The sequence below is a fragment of the Oncorhynchus mykiss genome, chromosome 10 (assembly GCF_013265735.2).
Source record: "Oncorhynchus mykiss isolate Arlee chromosome 10, USDA_OmykA_1.1, whole genome shotgun sequence".
Classification (NCBI taxonomy): Eukaryota; Metazoa; Chordata; class Actinopteri; order Salmoniformes; family Salmonidae; genus Oncorhynchus; species Oncorhynchus mykiss.
Genome location: NC_048574.1, coordinates 80,665,094 through 80,688,128, shown reverse-complemented (window position 1 = coordinate 80,688,128; position 23,035 = coordinate 80,665,094). Strand labels below are relative to the sequence as shown.

Here is a 23,035-nt window from a genome sequence, read left to right as displayed (position 1 = left end):
TCCTCCCCCATCTGATGATTAGGCTGCTTACACTCATTGAGAGTGGCCTCCTGAGTCCTTCTGTGGTTGGCCGATGCAGTAAAACACGTGTGTGTGTGTGTGTGTGTGTGTGTGTATATATATATATATATATATACTACATACATAATATATACAGTATATATTTTATTTTGCAAAGCTGTCATCAAGGCAAAGGGTAGCTATTTGAAGAATCTCAAATATAAAATATATTTTGATTTGTACTTTGTACTTTTTTGGTTACGACATGATTCCATATGTGTTATTTCATACTTTTGATGTGTTCGCCATTATTCTACAATGTAGAAAATTATAAAAAATAATGAAAAACCTTAATGAGTAGGTGTTCTAAAACTTTTGACCGGTAGTGTATATATGCTACATATATAATATATACTGTATATATTTCCTTTTTATTTTTTGCTGCCTTTTGGAAGTCCCACAGACCTTCGGGGCCCAGGGGCTTCAGCCCCAGAAATCCCCTACATTATGCCGGCCCTGATTTGTGGTGAGTACATGCGGGCGTCATCTTTATGCCCCTTGGCCAATGGCTGCACGTCAAGACTCAACTGTCGGAGCTCCCATCTCTTCTTTCGCGACGTAGGCTGTTGAGAGTGACATGGATCCGCTGCGACGACTTCTATCCAAACTTTTGACCTGAGAAGAAATGCTTACTTCATTTTATGTCTTGAGTAAAACTGTTCGTTCGGACCATGAGTAAGTCACTTTTCCTTTGGGCTACTTGTTTAAAAAAAAAAAAAAAGATTAATTTAGGTGGCATGAGCTGACAAGATGTAACCGTTGCGCGTTGCGCTATTCCAGATTGACAGAAAATGAGGCATGTTGTAATAACGCAACAGGCGTTTTTATTTTATTTCGTATGTTTGCAGTAGACTACCAATCTAAAAACACACGTAGTCTGCTTCAAAAAAATAATTCCCTTAAACATTCCAAGTAGCCTAAACGTTTTGTTTTAGTTAGTCTATGTGGAACGGTTTCCAATGCGGTAGCCTATTGCTTTGCATTGAATAGTTGTATATAGTGAATGTTATTCTGTGTCCGTCCAGGATTTGTAGAGCAGCTGTTTTGACAATTAGATCGTTTATTTCGTAACGGTTTTATTTTTAAAACCTCAAAGTTAACATAATCTAAACTGGGGACAGTTTGGGGGCCTGTCTGTGTGTCACTGCAACTCCTCTCACAGGGAGGGGGGGACATATTTTAGGCACGGGTTGGTCCACTGGCCCAGGGTGGGTTGGGAGGGTTGGCCCTCTGGCCCAGGGTGGGTAGGGTGGGTTGGCCCTCTGGCCCAGGGTGGGTAGGGTGGGTTGGCCCTCTGGCCCAGGGTGGGTTGGCCCTCTGGCCCAGGGTGGGTAGGGTGGGTTAGTCCACTGGCCCAGGGTGGGTAGGGTGGGTTGGCTCACTGGCCCAGGGTGGGTTGACCCTCTGGCCCAGGGTGGGTAGGGTGGGTTGGCCCTCTGGCCCAGGGTGGGTAGGATGGGCTGGTCCACTGGCCCAGGGTGGGTAGGGTGGGCTGGTCCACTGGCCCAGGGTGGGTAGGGTGGGTTGGCCCTCTGGCCCAGGGTGGGTTGGGTGGGTTAGTCCACCCACCCTGGGCCAGTGTGGGCCCAGGGTGGGTTGGCCCTCTGGCCCAGGGTGGGTAGGGTGGGTTGGCCCTCTGGCCCAGGGTGGGTTGGGAGGGTTGGCCCTCTGGCCCAGGGTGGGTAGGGTGGGTTGGCCCTCTGGCCCAGGGTGGGTAGGGTGGGTTGGCCCTCTGGCCCAGGGTGGGTTGGCCCACTGGCCCAGGGTGGGTAGGGTGGGTTAGTCCACTGGCCCAGGGTGGGTAGGGTGGGTTGGCTCACTGGCCCAGGGTGGGTTGACCCTCTGGCCCAGGGTGGGTAGGGTGGGTTGGCCCTCTGGCCCAGGGTGGGTAGGATGGGCTGGTCCACTGGCCCAGGGTGGGTAGGGTGGGCTGGTCCACTGGCCCAGGGTGGGTAGGGTGGGTTGGCCCTCTGGCCCAGGGTGGGTTGGGTGGGTTAGTCCACCCACCCTGGGCCAGTGTGGGCCCAGGGTGGGTTGGCCCTCTGGCCCAGGGTGGGTTGGGTGGGTTGGCCCTCTCGCCCAGGGTGGGTAGGGTGGGTTGGCTCACTGGCCCAGGGTGGGCAGGGTGGGTTGGCTCACTGGCCCAGGGTGGGTAGGGTGGGTTGGCTCACTGGCCCAGGGTGGGCAGGGTGGTTTGGCTCACTGGCCCAGGGTGGGTAGGGTGGGTTGGCTCACTGGCCCAGGGTGGGTAGGGTGGGTTGGCCCTCTGGCCCAGGGTGGGTAGGGTTAGTCCACTGGCCCAGGGTGAGCAGGGTGCGGGCTGGTAAATGTATGGCCTAGCTTCCTTCCTGTTATTGGTGCAGAGTTCCCAGTGTTTGAAGAGGACATAAGAGACTCTGTTAGATGATCAGATATCTAAGACAGTGGTTCTCAAACCTCTCCTGGACCCCAGACATTTCCCCATGTAGTTGTAGCCCTGAACTAGACCAAGACATTGTCAGGTTCACCTGTTCATTTGGGAAAGGGACGTTCTCTCTGTCTGTTTTAGACTCTCCGTTAGTCACCCCCTCCACTAACATTGTTGGGGGCGAGCACCAGTTCATGCATTTTAGTAGTCCTGAACCAGCTCAAAATCCATCTAGTCAAGGGTTTGGTATCTAGTGGACTAGTTGAATCAGGTGTGCTATTTCTGGAACAGTTAGAAAACCCCAGGTAGGATATACTAGCCAGCTAGATCTAGTCAGGGTTAAATAAAGCTAGCCAGCTACAGTTAGCCAGCTTCAGTTAGCCAGCTAGATCTAGTCAGGGTTTAATAAAGCTAGCCAGCTTCAGTTAGCCAGCTAGATCTAGTCAGGGTTTAATAAAGCTAGCCAGCTTCAGTTAGACGGCTTCAGTTAGCCAGCTAGATCTAGTCAGGGTTCAATAAAGCTAGCCAGCTACAGTTAGCCAGCTTCAGTTAGCCAGCTAGATCTAGTCAGGGTTTAATAAAGCTAGCCAGCTTCAGTTAGACGGCTTCAGTTAGCCAGCTAGATCTAGTCAGGGTTCAATAAAGCTAGCCAGCTACAGTTAGCCAGCTTCAGTTAGCCAGCTAGATCTAGTCAGGGTTTAATAAAGCTAGCCAGCTTCAGTTATCCAGCTTCAGTTAGCCAGCTAGATCTACTCAGGGTTTAATAAAGCTAGCCAGCTTCAATTAGCCATCTTCTGTTAGCCAGCTATATCTATTCAGGGTTTATTAAAGCTAGCCAGCTTTAGTTAGCCAGATTCAGTTAGCCAGCTTCAGTTAGCTAGCTATATCTACTCAGGGTTTAATAAAGCTAGCCAGCTTTAGTTAGCCAGATTCAGTTAGCCAGCTTCAGTTAGCTAGCTATATCTACTCAGGGTTTAATAAAGTTAGCCAGCTTCAGTTAGCCATCTTTTGTTAGCCAGCTTCAGTTAGCTACACATTGACATGATTCGTTGACAGTAGGTGAGGGCGAGAGGTCCTTTATAAACACAAACTCACTTTCTTGACAACTTCCTTCACAACAGCTCTGCTCTGGTCCGCTAAACGCAAGAAGTATGAATGCACTGACTTCTGCAGAGGCCGTATCTACTTTCTATTCAAACTTAGTAACTGTTTACAAAATAAAACAATCACTGGACGAGTTAATGATTTATTTTGTAGACGTTTACTACGTTTTTATAGAAAGTAGATGTGACAATTGCCTGCCACAGTGTGCTTCCATTGAACTATCTTGTGTCGATAAAAACAGCTGGACGTAATGACGTACAGCAGGTCTACTGTCGTCTTTAGTAGAGTTGGGAGTTAGTTGGTGACTGGAGTACTTGAATGTCGGAAGAGAGCCATAGGAAATCCCCGATGTCCTGCGCTGGCAGGTGAGTTAGCCGATTCATTGTTTGCGGCAGCAGCTGTAGCCTAATCCGATTGCTAGAATGTTACTTGTGTAGCCTATAGTTTGATTTAACTCTTCTGCTAGCTGTTAGAGACACTAATAGTCGACAGGTCTACCTACTAGCTGTTTGAGAAACTAACAGTCGGTTTGTCTTCTAGCATACCGATGGGCAGCCATTGTTAAGGCAGAATCAACACTTGTTAGCATCACGTTGTCTCTCATGATGTGTATGCGATGTTTCCAATGATAAAATTCCCATCCCATTTCCATATTCTATATGTGATGATATCAGATCTACCTCATGGAGGGTAAAAAGAGTAGCTGCATTAGAATGACGAATTCATGAAACAGATGCCCTATCTTAATTTGAGCCAGTTTCACACAGCAGGCAAATAATCCTGCAGCAACAGGAAGATGTGATGTGTTATGTGGATTATAATTAATGGGCGTTTTTATATTTGTATTTTTTTAATATTTTTAGTAATGATCATGTTTCATCGCTGCAACTGCCCAACGGGCTCGGGAGAGGCGAAGTTCAAGATATGCCTCCTCCGAAACATGACCCGGCAAGCCACGCTGCTTCTTAACACACTGCTCGCTTCAACCTGGAAGCCAGCCGCACCAATGTGTCTGTGGATACACCGTTCGACTGACCACTGAAGTCAGCTTGCAGGTCCTCGGCCCTCCACAAGGAGTCGCTAGAGCTCAATGAGCCAAGGATAAGCTCCCCGGCCAAAAAACCCTGCCCTAAATTTTAAGTGGAAATGACAAACTTTAGAAGTCTTTTTAAACCTCGAATACACTACATGTTTGCATTGCTATGCCTGAACATTCCTGAAACAACAGGATGATCAAATTAAGATACGGCATCTGTAGCACAGCAGGAAGATTTTGAACTTTACTTTCCTTTCCATGTCCTGTAATGACTACAACACCATCTGTCCCATGTCCTGTAATGACTACAACACCATCTGTCCATGTCCTGTAATGACTACAACCTCATCTGTCCTGTAATGACTACAACATCATCTGTCTATGTCCTGTAATGACTACAACACCATCTGTCCCATGTCCTGTAATGACTACAACATCATCTGTCCCATGTCCTGTAATGACTACAACACCATCTGTCCTGTAATGACTACAACACCATCTGTCCATGTCCTGTAATGACTACAACACCATCTGTCCATGTCCTGTAATGACTACAACAGCATCTGTCCCATGTCCTGTAATGAGTGCAACACCATCTATCCTGTAATGACTACAACATCATCTGTCCATGCCTTGTAATGACTACAACATCATCTGTCCATGTCCTGTAATGACTACAACACCATCTGCCCATGTCCTGTAATGACTACAACATCATCTGTCCGTGCCCTGTAATGACTACAACATCATCTGTCCTGTAATGACTACAACATCATCTGCCCTGTAATGACTACAACATCATCTGCCCTGTAATGACTACAACATCATCTGTCCTGTAATGACTACAACATCATCTGTCCCATGTCCTGTAATGACTACAACATCATCTGTCCCATGTCCTGTAATGACTACAACACCATCTGTCCTGTAATGACTACAACATCATCTGCCCATGTCTTGTAATGACTACTACATCATATGTCCCATGTCCTGTAATGACTACAACACCATCTGTCCTGTAATGACTACAACATCATCTGCCCATGTCTTGTAATGACTACTACATCATATGTCCCATGTCCTGTAATGACTACAACATCATCTGTCCTGTAATGACTACAACATCATCTGTCCTGTAATGACTACAACATCATCTGTCCTGTAATGACTACAACATCATATGTCCCATGTCCTGTAATGACTACAACATCATCTGTCCTGTAATGACTACAACATCATCTGTCCTGTAATGACTACTACATCATATGTCCCATGTCCTGTAATGACTACAACATCATCTGTCCTGTAATGACTACAACATCATCTGTCCTGTAATGACTACAACATCATCTGTCCTGTAATGACTACAACATCATCTGTCCTGTAATGACTACTACATCATATGTCCCATGTCCTGTAATGACTACAACACCATCTGTCCTGTAATGACTACAACATCATCTTCCCATGTCCTGTAATGACTACAACACCATCTGTCCTGTAATGACTACAGCATCATCTGTCCCATGCCCTGTAATGACTACAACATCATCTGTCCATGTCCTGTAATGACTACAACACCATCTGTCCCATGTCCTGTAATGACTACAACATCATCTGTCCCATGTCCTGTAATGACTACAACACCATCTGTCCTGTAATGACTACAACACCATCTGTCTATGTCCTGTAATGACTACAACATCATCTGTCCCATGCCCTGTAATGACTACAACATCATCTGTCCATGTCCTGTAATGACTACAACACCATCTGTCCCATGTCCTGTAATGACTACAACATCATCTGTCCCATGTCCTGTAATGACTACAACACCATCTGTCCTGTAATGACTACAACACCATCTGTCTATGTCCTGTAATGACTACAACATCATCTGTCCTGTAATGACTACAACATCATCTGTCCTGTAATGACTACTACATCATATGTCCCATGTCCTGTAATGACTACAACATCATCTGTCCTGTAATGACTACAACATCATCTGTCCTGTAATGACTACAACATCATCTGTCCTGTAATGACTACAACATCATCTGTCCTGTAATGACTACAACATCATATGTCCCATGTCCTGTAATGACTACAACACCATCTGTCCTGTAATGACTACAACATCATCTTCCCATGTCCTGTAATGACTACAACACCATCTGTCCTGTAATGACTACAGCATCATCTGTCCCATGCCCTGTAATGACTACAACATCATCTGTCCATGTCCTGTAATGACTACAACACCATCTGTCCCATGTCCTGTAATGACTACAACACCATCTGTCCATGTCCTGTAATGACTACAACACCATCTGTCCTGTAATGACTACAACATCATCTGTCCATGTCCTGTAATGACTACAACACCATCTGTCCCATGTCCTGTAATGACTACAACATCATCTGTCCCATGCCCTGTAATGACTACAACATCATCTGTCCATGTCCTGTAATGACTACAACACCATCTGTCCCATGTCCTGTAATGACTACAACATCATCTGTCCCATGTCCTGTAATGACTACAACACCATCTGTCCTGTAATGACTACAACACCATCTGTCTATGTCCTGTAATGACTACAACACCATCTGTCCATGTCCTGTAATGACTACAACACCATCTGTCCTGTAATGACTACAACATCATCTGTCTATGTCCTGTAATGACTACAACACCATCTGTCCCATGTCCTGTAATGACTACAACATCATCTGTCCCATGCCCTGTAATGACTACAACATCATCTGTCCATGTCCTGTAATGACTACAACACCATCTGTCCCATGTCCTGTAATGACTACAACATCATCTGTCCCATGTCCTGTAATGACTACAACACCATCTGTCCTGTAATGACTACAACACCATCTGTCTATGTCCTGTAATGACTACAACACCATCTGTCCATGTCCTGTAATGACTACAACACCATCTGTCCTGTAATGACTACAACATCATCTGTCTATGTCCTGTAATGACTACAACACCATCTGTCCTGTAATGACTACAACATCATCTGTCTATGTCCTGTAATGACTACAACACCATCTGTCCTGTAATGACTACAACATAATCTGTCTATGTCCTGTAATGACTACAACACCATCTGTCCATGTCCTGTAATGACTACAACACCATCTGTCCTGTAATGACTACAACATCATCTGTCCTGTAATGACTACAACACCATCTGTCCATGTCCTGTAATGACTACAACACCATCTGTCCCATGTCCTGTAATGACTACAACATCATCTGTCCCATGTCCTGTAATGACTACAACACCATCTGTCCTGTAATGACTACAACATCATCTGTCTATGTCCTGTAATGACTACAACACCATCTGTCCTGTAATGACTACAACACCATCTGTCCCATGTCCTGTAATGACTACAACACCATCTGTCCTGTAATGACTACAACATCATCTGTCATGTAATGACTACAAAATCATCTGTCCTGTAATGACTACAACACCATCTGTCCATGTCCTGTAATGACTACAACATCATCTGTCCCATGTCCTGTAATGACTACAAAACCATTTGTCCCATGTCCTGTAATGACTACAACACCATCTGTCCATGTCCTGTAATGACTACAACACCATCTGTCCCATGTCCTGTAATGACTACATCCTCATCTCTTATCTTCTCATGTCATTACAGGTGAGATGGACATGGATCTCCCTCCTCCTCCCTCCCCACTCCCCCCTTCCACCCCCCTCATCCCACAGGGGTCTCCCTCTACCCCCGACACTGCCTCACCTCCCTCCCCTAGCCCCCTCCCCCGTGCATCCCAACCCTCCCTCACCTCGACTCCCTCAGACTCCCCCAAATTCATCCCATCGTCAGTCTCTCGTTCACCTTCACCTCCCACTTCCTCTCCTCCTCACTCCATCCCTTCATCAGCTTCCTCTCCTTCTCCTCTCCCCATCACCCCAAAACCATCCGTTCATTCACCCGCTGCCTCTACCTCTACCCCATCTCCCTCTACCCCATCCACCTCTCCTGCCCCCCGCCGTTGGGGCTTTGCGGCCCCCTCCACCACTCTAGCCCCCTCGTCCTCTCCTGCCCCCTCGTCCTCTCCTGCCCCCTCGTCCTCTCCTGCCCCCCGAAGTCGGGGCTTTGCTGATCTGGCTAAACGTGTGGTGATGCAGGAAAGACTGAAGAAAGCTGAGCTGGAGGAGGCTGAAGCGGGTGAGGAAGGTAAGGAAGGAAGGAGGGAGAGAGAGAGACAGACAGACAGACAGACAGAGGGGGGAGGAAGGAAGGTAGGAAGGAGGGGGAGAGAGAGAGGCAGACAGAGGGGGGAGGAAGGAAGGTAGGAAGGAGGGGGAGAGAGAGAGACAGGGGGGAGTAAGGAAGGAAGGAGAGAGAGAGACAGACAGAGGGGGGAGGAAGGAAGTATCCTGTCGTTTAGACTTGGCCATGAATCTAGCTACCAAGTCTCTGAAATCATCCATCGTGGGTCTATCTACCAAACAGCATGCATGATGGGAGTTTGGTCGTTGGCCTTTATGTCAAAGTTAGAGCTGTCCTCCGCCCTGATTGGCTGTCGCCTCGCTGAAATTTACACAATTGTTCAACTCTGATCGCAAGCTCAACCGTTAAGTCGCTGTGTCTCCTAGTGTCTCATCCTTCCGGGGAGGAAGTCACCATGGGTATTGAGATGCAGCCGAGGGGAGGTAGTCACTATAGATATTGAGATGCAGCCGAGGGGAGGTAGTCACTATAGATATTAAGATGCAGCCGAGGGGGGAAGTCACCCTAGGTATTGAGATGCAGCCGAGGGGAGGAAGTCACCATAGGTATTGAGATGCAGCCGAGGGGAGGAAGTCACTATAGGTATTGAGATGCAGCCGAGGGGAGGAAGTCACCATAGATATTGAGATGCAGCCGAGGGGAGGAAGTCACCATAGCTATTGAGATGCAGCCGAGGGGAGGAAGTCACCATAGGTATTGAGATGCAGCCGAGGGGAGGAAGTCACCATAGGTATTGAGATGCAGCCGAGGGGAGGAAGTCACCATAGGTATTGAGATGCAGCCGAGGGGGGGAAGTCACCATAGGTATTGAGATGCAGCCGAGGGGAGGAAGCTTAGCGGTTAAGAGTGTTAAGCCCGTAACCAAAAGGTTGCTGGTTCAAATCCCCCGAGCCTGACTAGGTGAACAATTGGCCAATGTGCCCTTGAGCAAGGCACTTAACCCTAATTGCTCCTGTAAATCGCTCTTGATTACAGCGTCAGCTAAATGACTCAAATCTGACATTTAAAAGGTAGAGAGAGGTTATTGGAGATGGAGGAAGCCACTAGAGGTTATTGGAGATGCAGCCGAGAGGAGGAAGCCACTAGAGGTTATTGGAGATGCAGCCGAGAGGAGGAAGCCACTAGAGGTTATTGGAGATGCAGCCGAGAGGAGGAAGCCACTAGAGGTTATTGGAGATGGAGGAAGCCACTAGAGGTTACTGAGATGCAGCCTAGAGGAGGAAGCCACTAGAGGTTACTGAGATGCAGCCTAGAGGAGGAAGCCACTAGAGGTTATTGGAGATGGAGGAAGCCACCAGAGGTTACTGAGATGCAGCCTAGAGGAGGAAGCCACTAGAGGTTACTGAGATGCAGCCTAGAGGAGGAAGCCACTAGAGGTTATTGGAGATGCAGCCGAGAGGAGGAAGCCACTAGAGGTTATTGGAGATGGAGGAAGCCACCAGAGGTTATTGGAGATGGAGGAAGCCACTAGAGGTTACTGAGATGCAGCCTAGAGGAGGAAGCCACTAGAGGTTATTGGAGATGGAGGAAGCCACTAGAGGTTATTGGAGATGGAGGAAGCCACTAGAGGTTATTGGAGATGCAGCCGAGAGGAGGAAGCCACTAGAGGTTACTGAGATGCAGCCGAGAGGAGGAAGCCACTAGAGGTTACTGGAGATGCAGCCGAGAGGAGGAAGCCACTAGAGGTTATTGGAGATGGAGGAAGCCACCAGAGGTTACTGAGATGCAGCCGAGAGGAGGAAGCCACTAGAGGTTACTGGAGATGCAGCCGAGAGGAGGAAGCCACTAGAGGTTACTGAGATGCAGCCGAGAGGAGGAAGCCACTAGAGGTTACTGAGATGCAGCCCGCTGTCTCCTTGGCCAGGTCTGATTGATTTGAACCTGATTTGGTTCAGGTGGATCCAGTATAGTACCAGTGTATTGTCAGTGTAGTATCAGTGTAGTATCAATGTATTGTCAGTGTATTGTCAGTGTAGTATCAGTGTAGTATCAATGTATTGTCAGTATAGTACCAGTGTATTATCAGTGTAGTATAAGTGTAGTGTCAGTGTAGTACCAGTGTATTATCAGTGTAGTATCAGTGTATTGTCAGTGTAGTATCAGTGTAGTATCAATGTATTGTCAGTATAGTACCAGTGTAGTATCAGTGTAGTATCAATGTATTGTCAGTATAGTACCAGTGTATTATCAGTGTAGTATAAGTGTAGTGTCAGTGTAGTACCAGTGTATTGTCAGTGTAGTATCAGTATAGTACCAGTGTATTATCAGTGTAGTATAAGTGTAGTGTCAGTGTAGTACCAGTGTATTATCAGTGTAGTATCAGTGTATTGTCAGTGTAGTATCAGTGTAGTATCAATGTATTGTCAGTATAGTACCAGTGTAGTATCAGTGTAGTATCAATGTATTGTCAGTATAGTACCAGTGTAGTATCAGTGTAGTATCAGTGTAGTGTCAGTGTAGTATCAGTGTAGTATCAGTATAGTACCAGTGTATTATCAGTGTAGTATAAGTGTAGTGTCAGTGTAGTACCAGTGTATTATCAGTGTAGTATCAGTGTAGTGTCAGTGTAGTATCAGTGTAGTATCAGTATAGTACCAGTGTATTATCAGTGTAGTATAAGTGTCGTTTCAATGTATTGTCAGTGTAGTGTCAGTGTAGTGTCAGTGTAGTATCAGTGTAGTGTCAGTGTGTTATCAGTGTATTGTCAGTGTAGTGTCAGTGTATTGTCAGTGTAGTATCAGTGTAGTATCAGTGTATTGTCAGTGTAGTATCAGTGTAGTGTCAGTGTAGTATCAGTGTATTGTCAGTGTAATGTCAGTGTAGTGTCAGTGTAGTGTCAGTGTAGTATCAGTGTATTGTCAGTGTAATGTCAGTGTAGTGTCTGTGTATTGTCAGTGTAGTATCAGTGTATTGTCAGTGTAATGTCAGTGTAGTGTCAGTGTAGTATCAGTGTCAGTGTAGTACCAGTGTATTATCAGTGTAGTATCAGTGTAGTGTCAGTGTAGTATCAGTATAGTACCAGTGTATTATCAGTGTAGTATAAGTGTCGTATCAATGTATTGTCAGTGTAGTATCAGTGTAGTACCATTGTATTATCAGTGTATTATCAGTGTAGTGTCAGTGTAGTATCAGTGTAGTATCAGTATAGTACCAGTGTATTATCAGTGTAGTATCAGTGTAGTATCAGTGTATTGTCAGTGTAGTATCAGTGTAGTATCAGTGTAGTGTCAGTGTAGTACCAGTGTATTATCAGTGTAGTATCAGTGTAGTGTCAGTGTAGTATCAGTGTAGTATCAGTATAGTACCAGTGTATTATCATTGTAGTATCAGTGGTGTAGTACCAGGTGGTAGCTGTCTACAACAGTCTCTAAGGTACAGGGTATAGTACCAGGTGGTAGCTGACTACAACAGTCTCTAAGGTACAGGGTATAGTACCAGGTGGTAGCTGTCTACAACAGTCTCTAAGGTACAGGGTATAGTACCAGGTGGTAGCTGACTACAACAGTCTCTAAGGTACAGGGTATAGTACCAGGTGGTAGCTGACTACAACAGTCTCTAAGGTATAGTACCAGGTGGTAGCTGACTACAACAGTCTCTAAGGTACAGGGTATAGTACCAGGTGGTAGCTGTCTACAACAGTCTCTAAGGTACAGGGTATAGTACCAGGTGGTAGCTGACTACAACAGTCTCTAAGGTACAGGGTATAGTACCAGGTGGTAGCTGACTACAACAATCTCTAAGGTATAGTACCAGGTGGTAGCTGACTACAACAGTCTCTAAGGTACAGGGTATAGTACCAGGTGGTAGCTGACTACAACAGTCTCTAAGGTACATGGTATAGTACCAGGTGGTAGCTGTCTACCACAGTCTCTAAGGTACAGGGTATAGTACCAGGTGGTAGCTGTCTACAATAGTCTCTAAGCTACAGGGTATAGTACCAGGTGGTAGCTGACTACAACAGTCTCTAAGATACAGGGTATAGTACCAGGTGGTAGCTGACTACAACAGTCTCTAAGGTACAGGGTATAGTACCAGGTGGTAGCTGTCTACCATAGTCTCTAAGGTACATGGTATAGTACCAGGTGGTAGCTGTCTACCATAGTCTCTAAGGTACAGGGTATAGTACCAGGTGGTAGCTGACTACAACAGTCTCTAAGGTACAGGGTATAGTACCAGGTGGTAGCTGTCTACAACAGTCTCTAAGGTACAGGGTATAGTACCAGGTGGTAGCTGACTACAACAGTCTCTAAGGTATAGTACCAGGTGGTAGCTGTCTACCACAGTCTCTAAGGTATAGTACCAGGTGGTAGCTGACTACAACAGTCTTTAAGGTACAGGGTATAGTACCAGGTGGTAGCTGTCTACAGCAGTCTCTAAGGTACAGTACCAGGTGGTAGCTGTCTACAACATTCTCTAAGGTACCAGGTGGTAGCTGTCTACAACAGTCTCTAAGGTATAGTACCAGGTGGTAGCTGTCTACAACAGTCTCTAAGGTACAGGGTATAGTACCAGGTGGTAGCTGGCTACAACAGTCTCTAAGGTACAGGGTATAGTACCAGGTGGTAGCTGACTACAACAGTCTCTAAGGTACAGGGTATAGTGCCAGGTGGTAGCTGACTACAACAGTCTCTAAGGTACAGGGTATAGTGCCAGGTGGTAGCTGTCTACAACAGTCTCTAAGGTACAGGGTATAGTACCAGGTGGTAGCTGACTACAACAGTCTCTAAGGTACCAGGTGGTAGCTGACTACAACAGTCTCTAAGGTATAGTACCAGGTGGTAGCTGACTATAACACTGACAACACAGAGCAAAACATCCTTACGGGTCATCAACTCAAAATAATACTTTCATTAATCTTATTAATACTTTTATTAATCTTCTCTCCTCTGTCTCTCCTCTCCTTTGTCTCTCCTCTGTCTCTCCTCTCCTCTATCTCTCCTCTCCTTTGTCTCTCCTCTCCTCTCTCTCCTCTCCTTTGTCTCTCCTCTCCTCTGTCTCTCCTCTGTCTCTCCTCTCCTCTGTCTCTCCTCTCCTCTGTCTCTCCTCTCCTCTATCTCTCCTCTCCTCTGTTTCTCCTCTCCTCCATCTCTCCTCTCCTTTGTCTCTCCTCTATCTCTCCTCTCCTTTGTCTCTCCTCTATCTCTCCTCTCCTCTGTCTCTCCTCTGTCTCTCCTCTCCTCTATCTCTCCTCTTCTTTGTCTCTCCTCTATCTCTCCTCTCCTCGCTCTCCTCTCCTCTGTCTCTCCTCTCCTCTGTCTCTCCTCTCCTCTATCTCTCCCCTCCTTTGTCTCTCCTCTCCTCTGTCTCTCCTCTCCTCTGTCTCTCCTCTCCTCTATCTCTCCCCTCCTTTGTCTCTCCTCTATCTCTCCTCTCCTTTGTCTCTGTCTCCTTTGTCTCTCCTCTTGTCTCCTCCGCTACAGATGAGGATCCTGAGGAGGACTTGTCGTTTGAGGAGATGGAGGAGAAGGCCACGTCTGGAGATGCCAGAGCACAGACCAGTGTGAGTGAACACACGCAGTGATGTTTTAATGCTCGCTGGTTGTCTGATCATGACTGCGTCTATTCTCAGCCTTCTGGAATATTCAGAGCCCGTGCTCTGAACGTAACACACACACACACACCCTCACACACACATACATTCACACACCCTCACACACACCAGTGGAAGATGATCTGAGTAACACCCTCCGTTCTAAAAGGGTAAATTCCTGAGTGCTGGGTTCTAGTTAGTGAGAACGTCTGCCCTGGCCAGCACTCAAATCATACACATTCCCCACTGCGACAGTGTCCCACACATACACACAGACAGGCATGCAGTTATGGGAGGGAGAGAGGGAGGGTGGGTGGGTGGGAGAAAGGGAGGGAGGGAGGGAGAGAGGGAGGGAGAGGGAGAGAGGGAGGGGGAGGGAGGGAGGGAGGGGGAGGTTGAGCAGTGAAAGTTAAGATTGGATATTGTCTTTCACTTGATCCGTCTCTAGGCATGCTGGGTAATGTAAGAAGAAGTCTGGGTAGTTCTGACTGGGCTTCTGTAGGCATGCTAGGTATTGTAGGAAGCCCCTACCTAAGGATGGCTCCAAATGTAGGTGTATTATGGTAACTAACATGTCTGTAGAGATGGCTCCAGTTGTAGGTTTATTACGGTAACTAACATGTCTGTAGGGTTGGCTCCAGTTGTAGGTGTATTACGGTAACTAACATGTCTGTAGGGTTGGCTCCAGTTTTAGGTGTATTACGGTAACTAACGTGTCTGTAGGGTTGTCTCCATTTTTAGGTGTATTACGGTAACTAACGTGTCTGTAGGGTTGGCTCCAGTTTTAGGTGTATTACAGTAACTAACGTGTCTGTAGGGTTGTCTCCATTTTTAGGTGTATTACGGTAACTAACGTGTCTGTAGGGTTGGCTCCAGTTTTAGGTGTATTACGGTAACTAACATGTTTGTAGAGATAGCTCCAGTTGTTGGTTTATTACCGTAACTAACATGTCTCCTCCTTTAGCTGGGCAGATACTACCTGGGGTTGGCTGAGGAGAAGGAGGCGGAGCTTAATAACCGCCTGGCAGTTGATTGGCTGGTGCAGGCCGCTAAGCAGGGACGGAAGAGTGCAGCCCGTCTTCTACAGCGCTGCTGGATCCAGAGGAAAGGTAGAGGAGGACAGAAATACCACTTTATAGTTAACGTGTTACCCACGTCCTGAATACCACCCTGTAGTTCACTGGTTACCCACGTCCTGAATACCACGCTGTAGTTCACTGGTTACCCACGTCCTGAATACCACCCTGTGTAGTTCACTGGTTACCCACGTCCTGAATACCACCCTGTAGTTCACTGGTTACCCACATTCTCAATACCACCCTTTAGTTCACTGGTTACCCACGTCCTGAATACCACCCTGTAGTTCACTGGTTACCCACGTCTTGAATACCACCCTATGGTTACCCACGTCCTGATTACCACCCTGTAGTTACCCACGTCCTGAATACCACCCTGTAGTTCACTGGTTACCCACGTCCTCAATACCACCTTGTGGTCACCCACGTCCTGAATACCACCCTGTAGTTCACTGGTTACCCACGTCCTGAATACCATAGTCTAGTTCACTGGTTACCCACGTCCTCAATACCACCCTGTGGTTACACATGTCCTGAATACCACCCTATGGTTACCCACGTCCTGAATACCATTGTGTAGTTCACTCGTTACCCACGTCCTGAATATCACCCTTTAGTTCCCCTGGTTACCCACGTCCTGAATACCACCCTGTGGTTACCCACGTCCTGAATACCACCCTGTGGTTACCCACGTCCTGAATACCACCCTGTGGTTACCCACGTCCTGAATACCACCCCGTGGTTACCCACGTCCTCAATACCACCCCGTGGTTACCCATGTCCTCAATACCACCCTGTGGTTACCCACGTCCTCAATACCATCGTGTAGTTCACTGGTTACCCACATCCTCAATACCACCCTGTGGTTACCCACATCCTCAATACCACCCTACGGTTACCCACATCCTCAATACCACCCCGTGGTTACCCACGTCCTCAATACCACCCCGTGGTTACCCACGTCCTGAATACCACCCTGTGTGGTTCACTGGTTACCCACGTCCTGAATACCAGCCTGTAGTTACCCACATCCTGAATACCACCCTGTGTGGTTCACTGGTTACCGACGTCCTCAATACCACCCTGTGCAGTTCACTGGTTACCCACGTCCTGTGCGTGTGTGCGTGTGTGTGCGTGTGTGTGTGCGTGTGTGTGTGTGTGTTTACTCTACCTGTGTGTGTGCGTGTGTGTGTGTGTGTGTGTGTGTGAACCTCCCAGGTATCGGTGAAGATAATGAGGAGGAGGTGCGTCGTCTGTCGACAGAGAGCAAGTTTGAGCAGACGGTCCGGAAGGCGGCCATGATGATGTTCAGGAAGCTGAACCCCGGCAGGAAGGAGAAGATGGCGGTGTCTGAGATGATGGAGAACGTTGGACAGGTCAATGCTGTGCACGGTACGACACACACACACATTACTGGAAACACACACACACACCTGGGTGTACACACACACACACCTGGAAACACACACGCACGCACACACACACACACACACACAATACTGGAAACACACACACACACCTGGATGTACACACACACACACCTGGAAACACGCACGCACGCACACACGCGCACACACACACACACACACACTCACACGCACGCACACACACACCTGGATACACACACACACACCTGGATGTACACACACACACACACCTGGAAACTCACACACACGCACACACACACCTGGATACACACACACACACACACACACCTGGAAACACGCACGCACGCACACACACACACACACACACACACACACACACCTGGATACACACACACACACACACACACCTGGATACACACTTAACCTTGAGCTCCACATCTCCCTGTTACTTTCTCTGGGAACAAGTTGGAGCTGATGAGTTTTGCAGTAAACTGGTAACTAACTAACTAACTAACTAACTAACTAACTAACTACTACGTGAATTGCAACAGCACTAGGCTGCGTTCAAAACACATGTTGTATGCCGGTCCCAAAAATATTATTAAAACAATTCCACTATGTTTTCACCCTAAATATTATTAAAACAATTCCACTATGTTTTCATCCTAAATATTATTAAAACAATTCCACTATGTTTTCATCCTAAATATTATTAAAACAATTCCACTATGGTTTCATCCTAAATATTATTAAAACAATTCCACTATGGTTTCATCCTAAATATTATTAAAACAATTCCACTATGGTTTCATCCTAAATATTATTAAAACAATTCCACTATGTTTTCATCCTAAATATTATTAATGCAATTCCACTATGGTTTCATCCTAAATATTATTAAAACAATTCCACTATGTTTTCATCCTAAATATTATTAAAACAATTCCACTATGTTTTCATCCTAAATATTATTAAAACATTCCACTATGTTTTCCGGAACGTTCTGTGTTGCACCTTTAAGTGTAAGTGACTCTGTAATGTCGGCCAACAGGTGGCGCCACCACGGACCAAACCCAGAAAGTCCTGGAGAACATGGTCACTGGAGAGAGTAAGTGGGAGTGGTGTTCTCAAGGAGAGAGAAGTGAAGATTTAATGACTCATCTCTATCTCTGTCTCTATCTCTCCCTTTCTCTCTCTCTCTCTCTCTCTCCCTTTCTCTCTCTCTCTCTATCTCTCTCTCTCCCCTCTACCCCCTCTCCCCTCTACCCCTTTTCTCTCTATTTCTTCATCTCTCTCTCTCTCTCTCTCTCTCTCTCTCTCTCCCTTTCTCTCTCTCTCTCTATCTCTCTCTCTCTCTCTCCCCTCTCCCGCCTCTCTCTCTCCTCTCTTCCCTCTACCCCCTACTCTCTCTCTATCCCCTACCCCCCCCTCTCTCTCTCTCTCCCCCTCCCCTCTCTCTCTCTCTATCCCCCCCCCCCCCCCTCTCTCTCTCCCCCTCGTCTCTCTCTCTCTCTCTCTCTCTTCTCCCTCTCTATATAGCTGGTCAGTTTGTTGACTTGGATGACTTTGTAGAGATCACTAAGAGGTATACTCAGGGCATGGCCCCCAGCACCGGCTCTACCCAGAGCCAGGGCCCTGCACAAACCTCTGGAGAGAAGGTACAGCACTCACACACACACACACACACACACAGAGAGAGAGAGAGGTGAGCCAGGGCCCTGCACAAACCTCTGGAGAGAAGGTACAGCACTCACACACACACACAGAGAGAGAGGTGAGCCAGGGCCCTGCACAAACCTCTGGAGAGAAGGTACAGCACTCAAACACACACACACACACACACACACACACACACACACACACACACACACACACACACACACACACACACACACACACACACACACACACACACACAGAGAGAGAGAGGTGAGCCAGGGCCCTGCACAAACCTCTGGAGAGAAGGTACAGCACTCACACACACACACACACACACACACAGAGAGAGAGAGGTGAGCCAGGGCCCTGCACAAACCTCTGGAGAGAAGGTACAGCACTCACTCACACACACACACACACACACACACACACACACACACACACACACACAGAGAGAGAGAGGTGAGCCAGGGCCCTGCACAAACCTCTGGAGAGAAGGTACAGCACTCACACACACACACACACTCACACAGAGTGAGTCAGAGCACAACAGGCCTCTTGGGAGAAACTACATCTAGTCAGCATCCTAAATGACGCTACAGCTGGTCAGCATCCTAAATGACACTACATCTAGTCAGCGTCCTAAATGACACTACAGCTGGTCAGCATCCTAAATGACACTACATCTAGTCAGCATCCTAAATGACACTACAGCTGGTCAGCATCCTAAATGACACTACAGCTGGTCAGCATCCTAAATGACACTACATCTAGTCAGCATCCTAAATGACACTACATCTAGTCAGCATCCTAAATGACACTACATCTAGTCAGCATCCTAAATGACACTACATCTAGTCAGCATCCTAAATGACACTACATCTAGTCAGCATCCTAAATGACACTACATCTAGTCAGCATCCTAAATGACACTACATCTAGTCAGCATCCTAAATGACACTACATCTAGTCAGCATCCTAAATGACACTACATCTAGTCAGCATCCTAAATGACACTACATCTAGTCAGCATCCTAAATGACACTACATCTAGTCAGCGTCCTAAATGACACTACAGCTGGTCAGCATCCTAAATGACACTACATCTAGTCAGCATCCTAAATGACACTACAGCTGGTCAGCATCCTAAATGACACTACAGCTGGTCAGCATCCTAAATGACACTACATCTAGTCAGCATCCTAAATGACACTACATCTAGTCAGCATCCTAAATGACACTACATCTAGTCAGCATCCTAAATGACACTACAGCTGGTCAGCATCCTAAATGACACTACAGCTGTTCAGCATCCTAAATGACACTACATCTAGTCAGCATCCTAAATGACACTACAGCTGGTCAGCATCCTAAATGACACTACAGCTGTTCAGCATCCTAAATGACACTACATCTAGTCAGCATCCTAAATGACACTACATCTAGTCAGCATCCTAAATGACACTACATCTAGTCAGCGTCCTAAATGACACTACAGCTGGTCAGCATCCTAAATGACACTACATCTAGTCAGCGTCCTAAATGACACTACAGCTAGTCAGCATCCATAAATTAATCTGCAGCTGGTCAGCATCCTAAATGAACACTACAGCTGGTCAGCATCCTAAATGAACACTACAGCTGGTCAGCATCCTAAATGACAGTACAGCTGGTCAGCATCCTAAATGACGCTACAGCTGGTCAGCATCCTAAATTAATCTACAGCTGGTCAGCATCCTAAATGAATCTACAGCTGGTCAGCATCCTAAATGAATCTACAGCTGGTCAGCGTCCTAAATGACACTACATCTAGTCAGCATCCATAAATTAATCTACAGCTGGTCAGCATCCTAAATGAACACTACAGCTGGTCAGCATCCTAAATGAACACTACAGCTGGTCAGCATCCTAAATGACAGTACAGCTGTTCAGCATCCTAAATGACACTACATCTGGTCAGCATCCTAAATGACACTACAGCTGGTCAGCATCCTAAATGACGCTACAGCTGGTCAGCATCCTAAATGACGCTACAGCTGGTCAGCATCCTAAATGAATCTACAGCTGGTCAGCATCCTAAATGACACTACAGCTGGTCAGCATCCTAAATGACACTACATCTAGTCAGCATCCTAAATGACACTACATCTAGTCAGCATCCTAAATGACCCTACAGCTGTTCAGCATCCTAAATGAACACTACAGCTGGTCAGCATCCTAAATGACACTACAGCTGGTCAGCATCCTAAATGAATCTACAGCTGGTCAGCATCCTAAATGACACTACAGCTGGTCAGCATCCTAAATGAATCTACAGCTGGTCAGCATCCTAAATGAATCTACAGCTGGTCAGCATCCTTAAATTATACTACATCTGGTCAGCATCCTAAATGACACTACATCTAGTCAGCATCCTAAATGACACTACAGCTGGTCAGCATCCTAAATGACACTACAGCTGGTCAGCATCCTTAAATTATACTACATCTGGTCAGCATCCTAAATGACACTACATCTAGTCAGCATCCTAAATGACACTACAGCTGGTCAGCATCCTAAATGACACTACATCTAGTCAGCATCCTAAATGACACTACATCTAGTCAGCATCCTAAATGACACTACATCTAGTCAGCATCCTAAATGACACTACATCTAGTCAGCATCCTAAATGACACTACAGCTGGTCAGCATCCTAAATGACACTACAGCTGGTCAGCATCCTAAATGACACTACAGCTGGTCAGCATCCTAAATGACACTACAGCTGTCCAGCATCCTAAATGACACTACAGCTGACCAGCATCCTAAATGAATCTACAGCTGGTCAGCATCCTAAATGACACTACAGCTGACCAGCATCCTAAATGACACTACAGCTGGTCAGCATCCTAAATGAATCTACAGCTGGTCAGCATCCTGAATGACACTACAGCTGGTCAGCATCCTAAATTACACTACATCTAGTCAGCATCCTAAATGACACTACAGCTGTCCAGCATCCTAAATGACACTACAGCTGGTCAGCATCCTAAATGACACTACAGCTGGTCAGCATCATAAATGAATCTACAGCTGGTCAGCATCCTAAATGAATCTACAGCTGGTCAGCATCCTAAATTAATCTACAGCTGGTCAGCATCCTAAATGACACTACAGCTGTTCAGCATCCTAAATGACACTACATCTAGTCAGCATCCTAAATGACACTACATCTGTTGTGTGTGTGTTCCTGTTGTGTGTGTGTTCCTGTTGTGTGTGTGTTCCTGTTGTGTGTGTGCGTTTGTACATTAGCAGAGTGGCCTGGTCCCCAAGAAGCCTCAGAAGGGAGTGTGGGGGATGGGTCGGAGTGACATGTTGATGGACACCAGACGACACTTCCTGGTTAGTATGACATTACACCCAATCAGCTAACATCTCTACAAAATTGGTTCAAATACTCACCCTTCCCTCACCCCTACCACTCCCTCCATAACCATTACTCCCTCCCTCACTCCCTCACCCCTCCCTCCTTCCTCTCTCCTCTCTCACCCGTCCTCCCTCTCCATCTCCAGGTGTTGCAGTACCCTATCACTGCGGTCATCGAGGTGAAGGATCAGCTCATTGATTGGGCGTCTCGCGCCGGCGTCCAATGGCTGAGCACGGTGATCCCCACGCACCACGTCAACGCGCTCATCTTCTTCTTCATCATCAGTAATCTGACTGTTGACCTGTTTGCCTTCTTCATCCCACTCCTCGTCTTCTACCTCTCCTTCATCTCCATGGTGATCTGCACGCTACGCATCTTCCAGAGCAGCAAGGTAGAGCTCAGCTAACATTACCCTCTCCTCTCCTCAAACTAACATTACCCTCTCCTCTCCTCAAACTAACATTACCCTCTCCTCTCCTCAAACTAACATTACCCTCTCCTCTCCTCAAACTAACATTACCCTCTCCTCAAACTAACATTACCCTCTCCTCTCCTCAAACTAACATTACCCTCTCCTCTCCTCTCCTTTCCTCTCCTCTCCTCTCCTTTCCTCTACTCTCCGCTCCTCTCCTTTCCTCTCCTCTTCTAAAACTAACATTACCCTCTCCTCTCCTCAAACTAACATTACCCTCTCCTCTCATCAAACTAACATTACCCTCTCCTCTCCTCAAACTAACATTACCCTCTCCTCTCCTCAAACTAACATTACCCTCTCCTCTCCTCAAACTAACATTACCCTCTCCTCTCCTCAAACTAACATTACCCTCTCCTCTCCTCAAACTAACATTACCCTCTCCTCAAACTAACATTACCATCTCCTCTCCTCAAACTAACATTACCCTCTCCTCTCCTCAAACTAACATTACCCTCTCCTCTCCACTCCTTTCCAACTCCTCTCCTCTCCTTTCCTCTACTCTCCGTTCCTCTCCTTTCCTCTCCTCTTCTAAAACTAACATTACCCTCTCCTCTCCTCAAACTAACATTACCCTCTCCTCTCCTCAAACTAACATTAC

The 23,035-nt window shown here is 46.7% G+C and overlaps 1 protein-coding gene and 1 long non-coding RNA gene across 4 annotated transcripts in view; both read left to right on the top strand.

Annotated features, from left to right (window-relative positions):
- Nucleotides 1–567: 567 nt before the first annotated feature.
- The window catches only part of LOC110516987 (wolframin), a 33,609-nt gene continuing 11,141 nt past the window's right edge, over nucleotides 568–23,035 (top strand). Inside the window, exons 1-9 of one of the 3 annotated variants that reach the window (XM_036934154.1) lie at nucleotides 568–735; nucleotides 8,304–8,843; nucleotides 14,321–14,400; nucleotides 15,395–15,539; nucleotides 16,725–16,898; nucleotides 17,946–18,002; nucleotides 18,434–18,552; nucleotides 21,851–21,937; nucleotides 22,108–22,353. In XM_036934154.1, coding sequence (XP_036790049.1) covers nucleotides 732–735; nucleotides 8,304–8,843; nucleotides 14,321–14,400; nucleotides 15,395–15,539; nucleotides 16,725–16,898; nucleotides 17,946–18,002; nucleotides 18,434–18,552; nucleotides 21,851–21,937; nucleotides 22,108–22,353 — 1,452 coding nt within the window. In that variant the 5' untranslated portion in view covers nucleotides 568–731. Of the gene's footprint in view, nucleotides 736–3,786; nucleotides 3,937–8,303; nucleotides 8,844–14,320; nucleotides 14,401–15,394; nucleotides 15,540–16,724; nucleotides 16,899–17,945; nucleotides 18,003–18,433; nucleotides 18,553–21,847; nucleotides 21,938–22,107; nucleotides 22,354–23,035 lie in introns of those variants that run through there. The other 2 variants (XM_036934153.1, XM_036934155.1) reach the window with 2 other exon arrangements.
- Nucleotides 12,279–12,717, top strand: LOC118936803. Its single transcript, XR_005034257.1, has 3 exons — nucleotides 12,279–12,432; nucleotides 12,473–12,613; nucleotides 12,654–12,717. It is a non-coding gene; the product is annotated as an uncharacterized LOC118936803 (long non-coding RNA).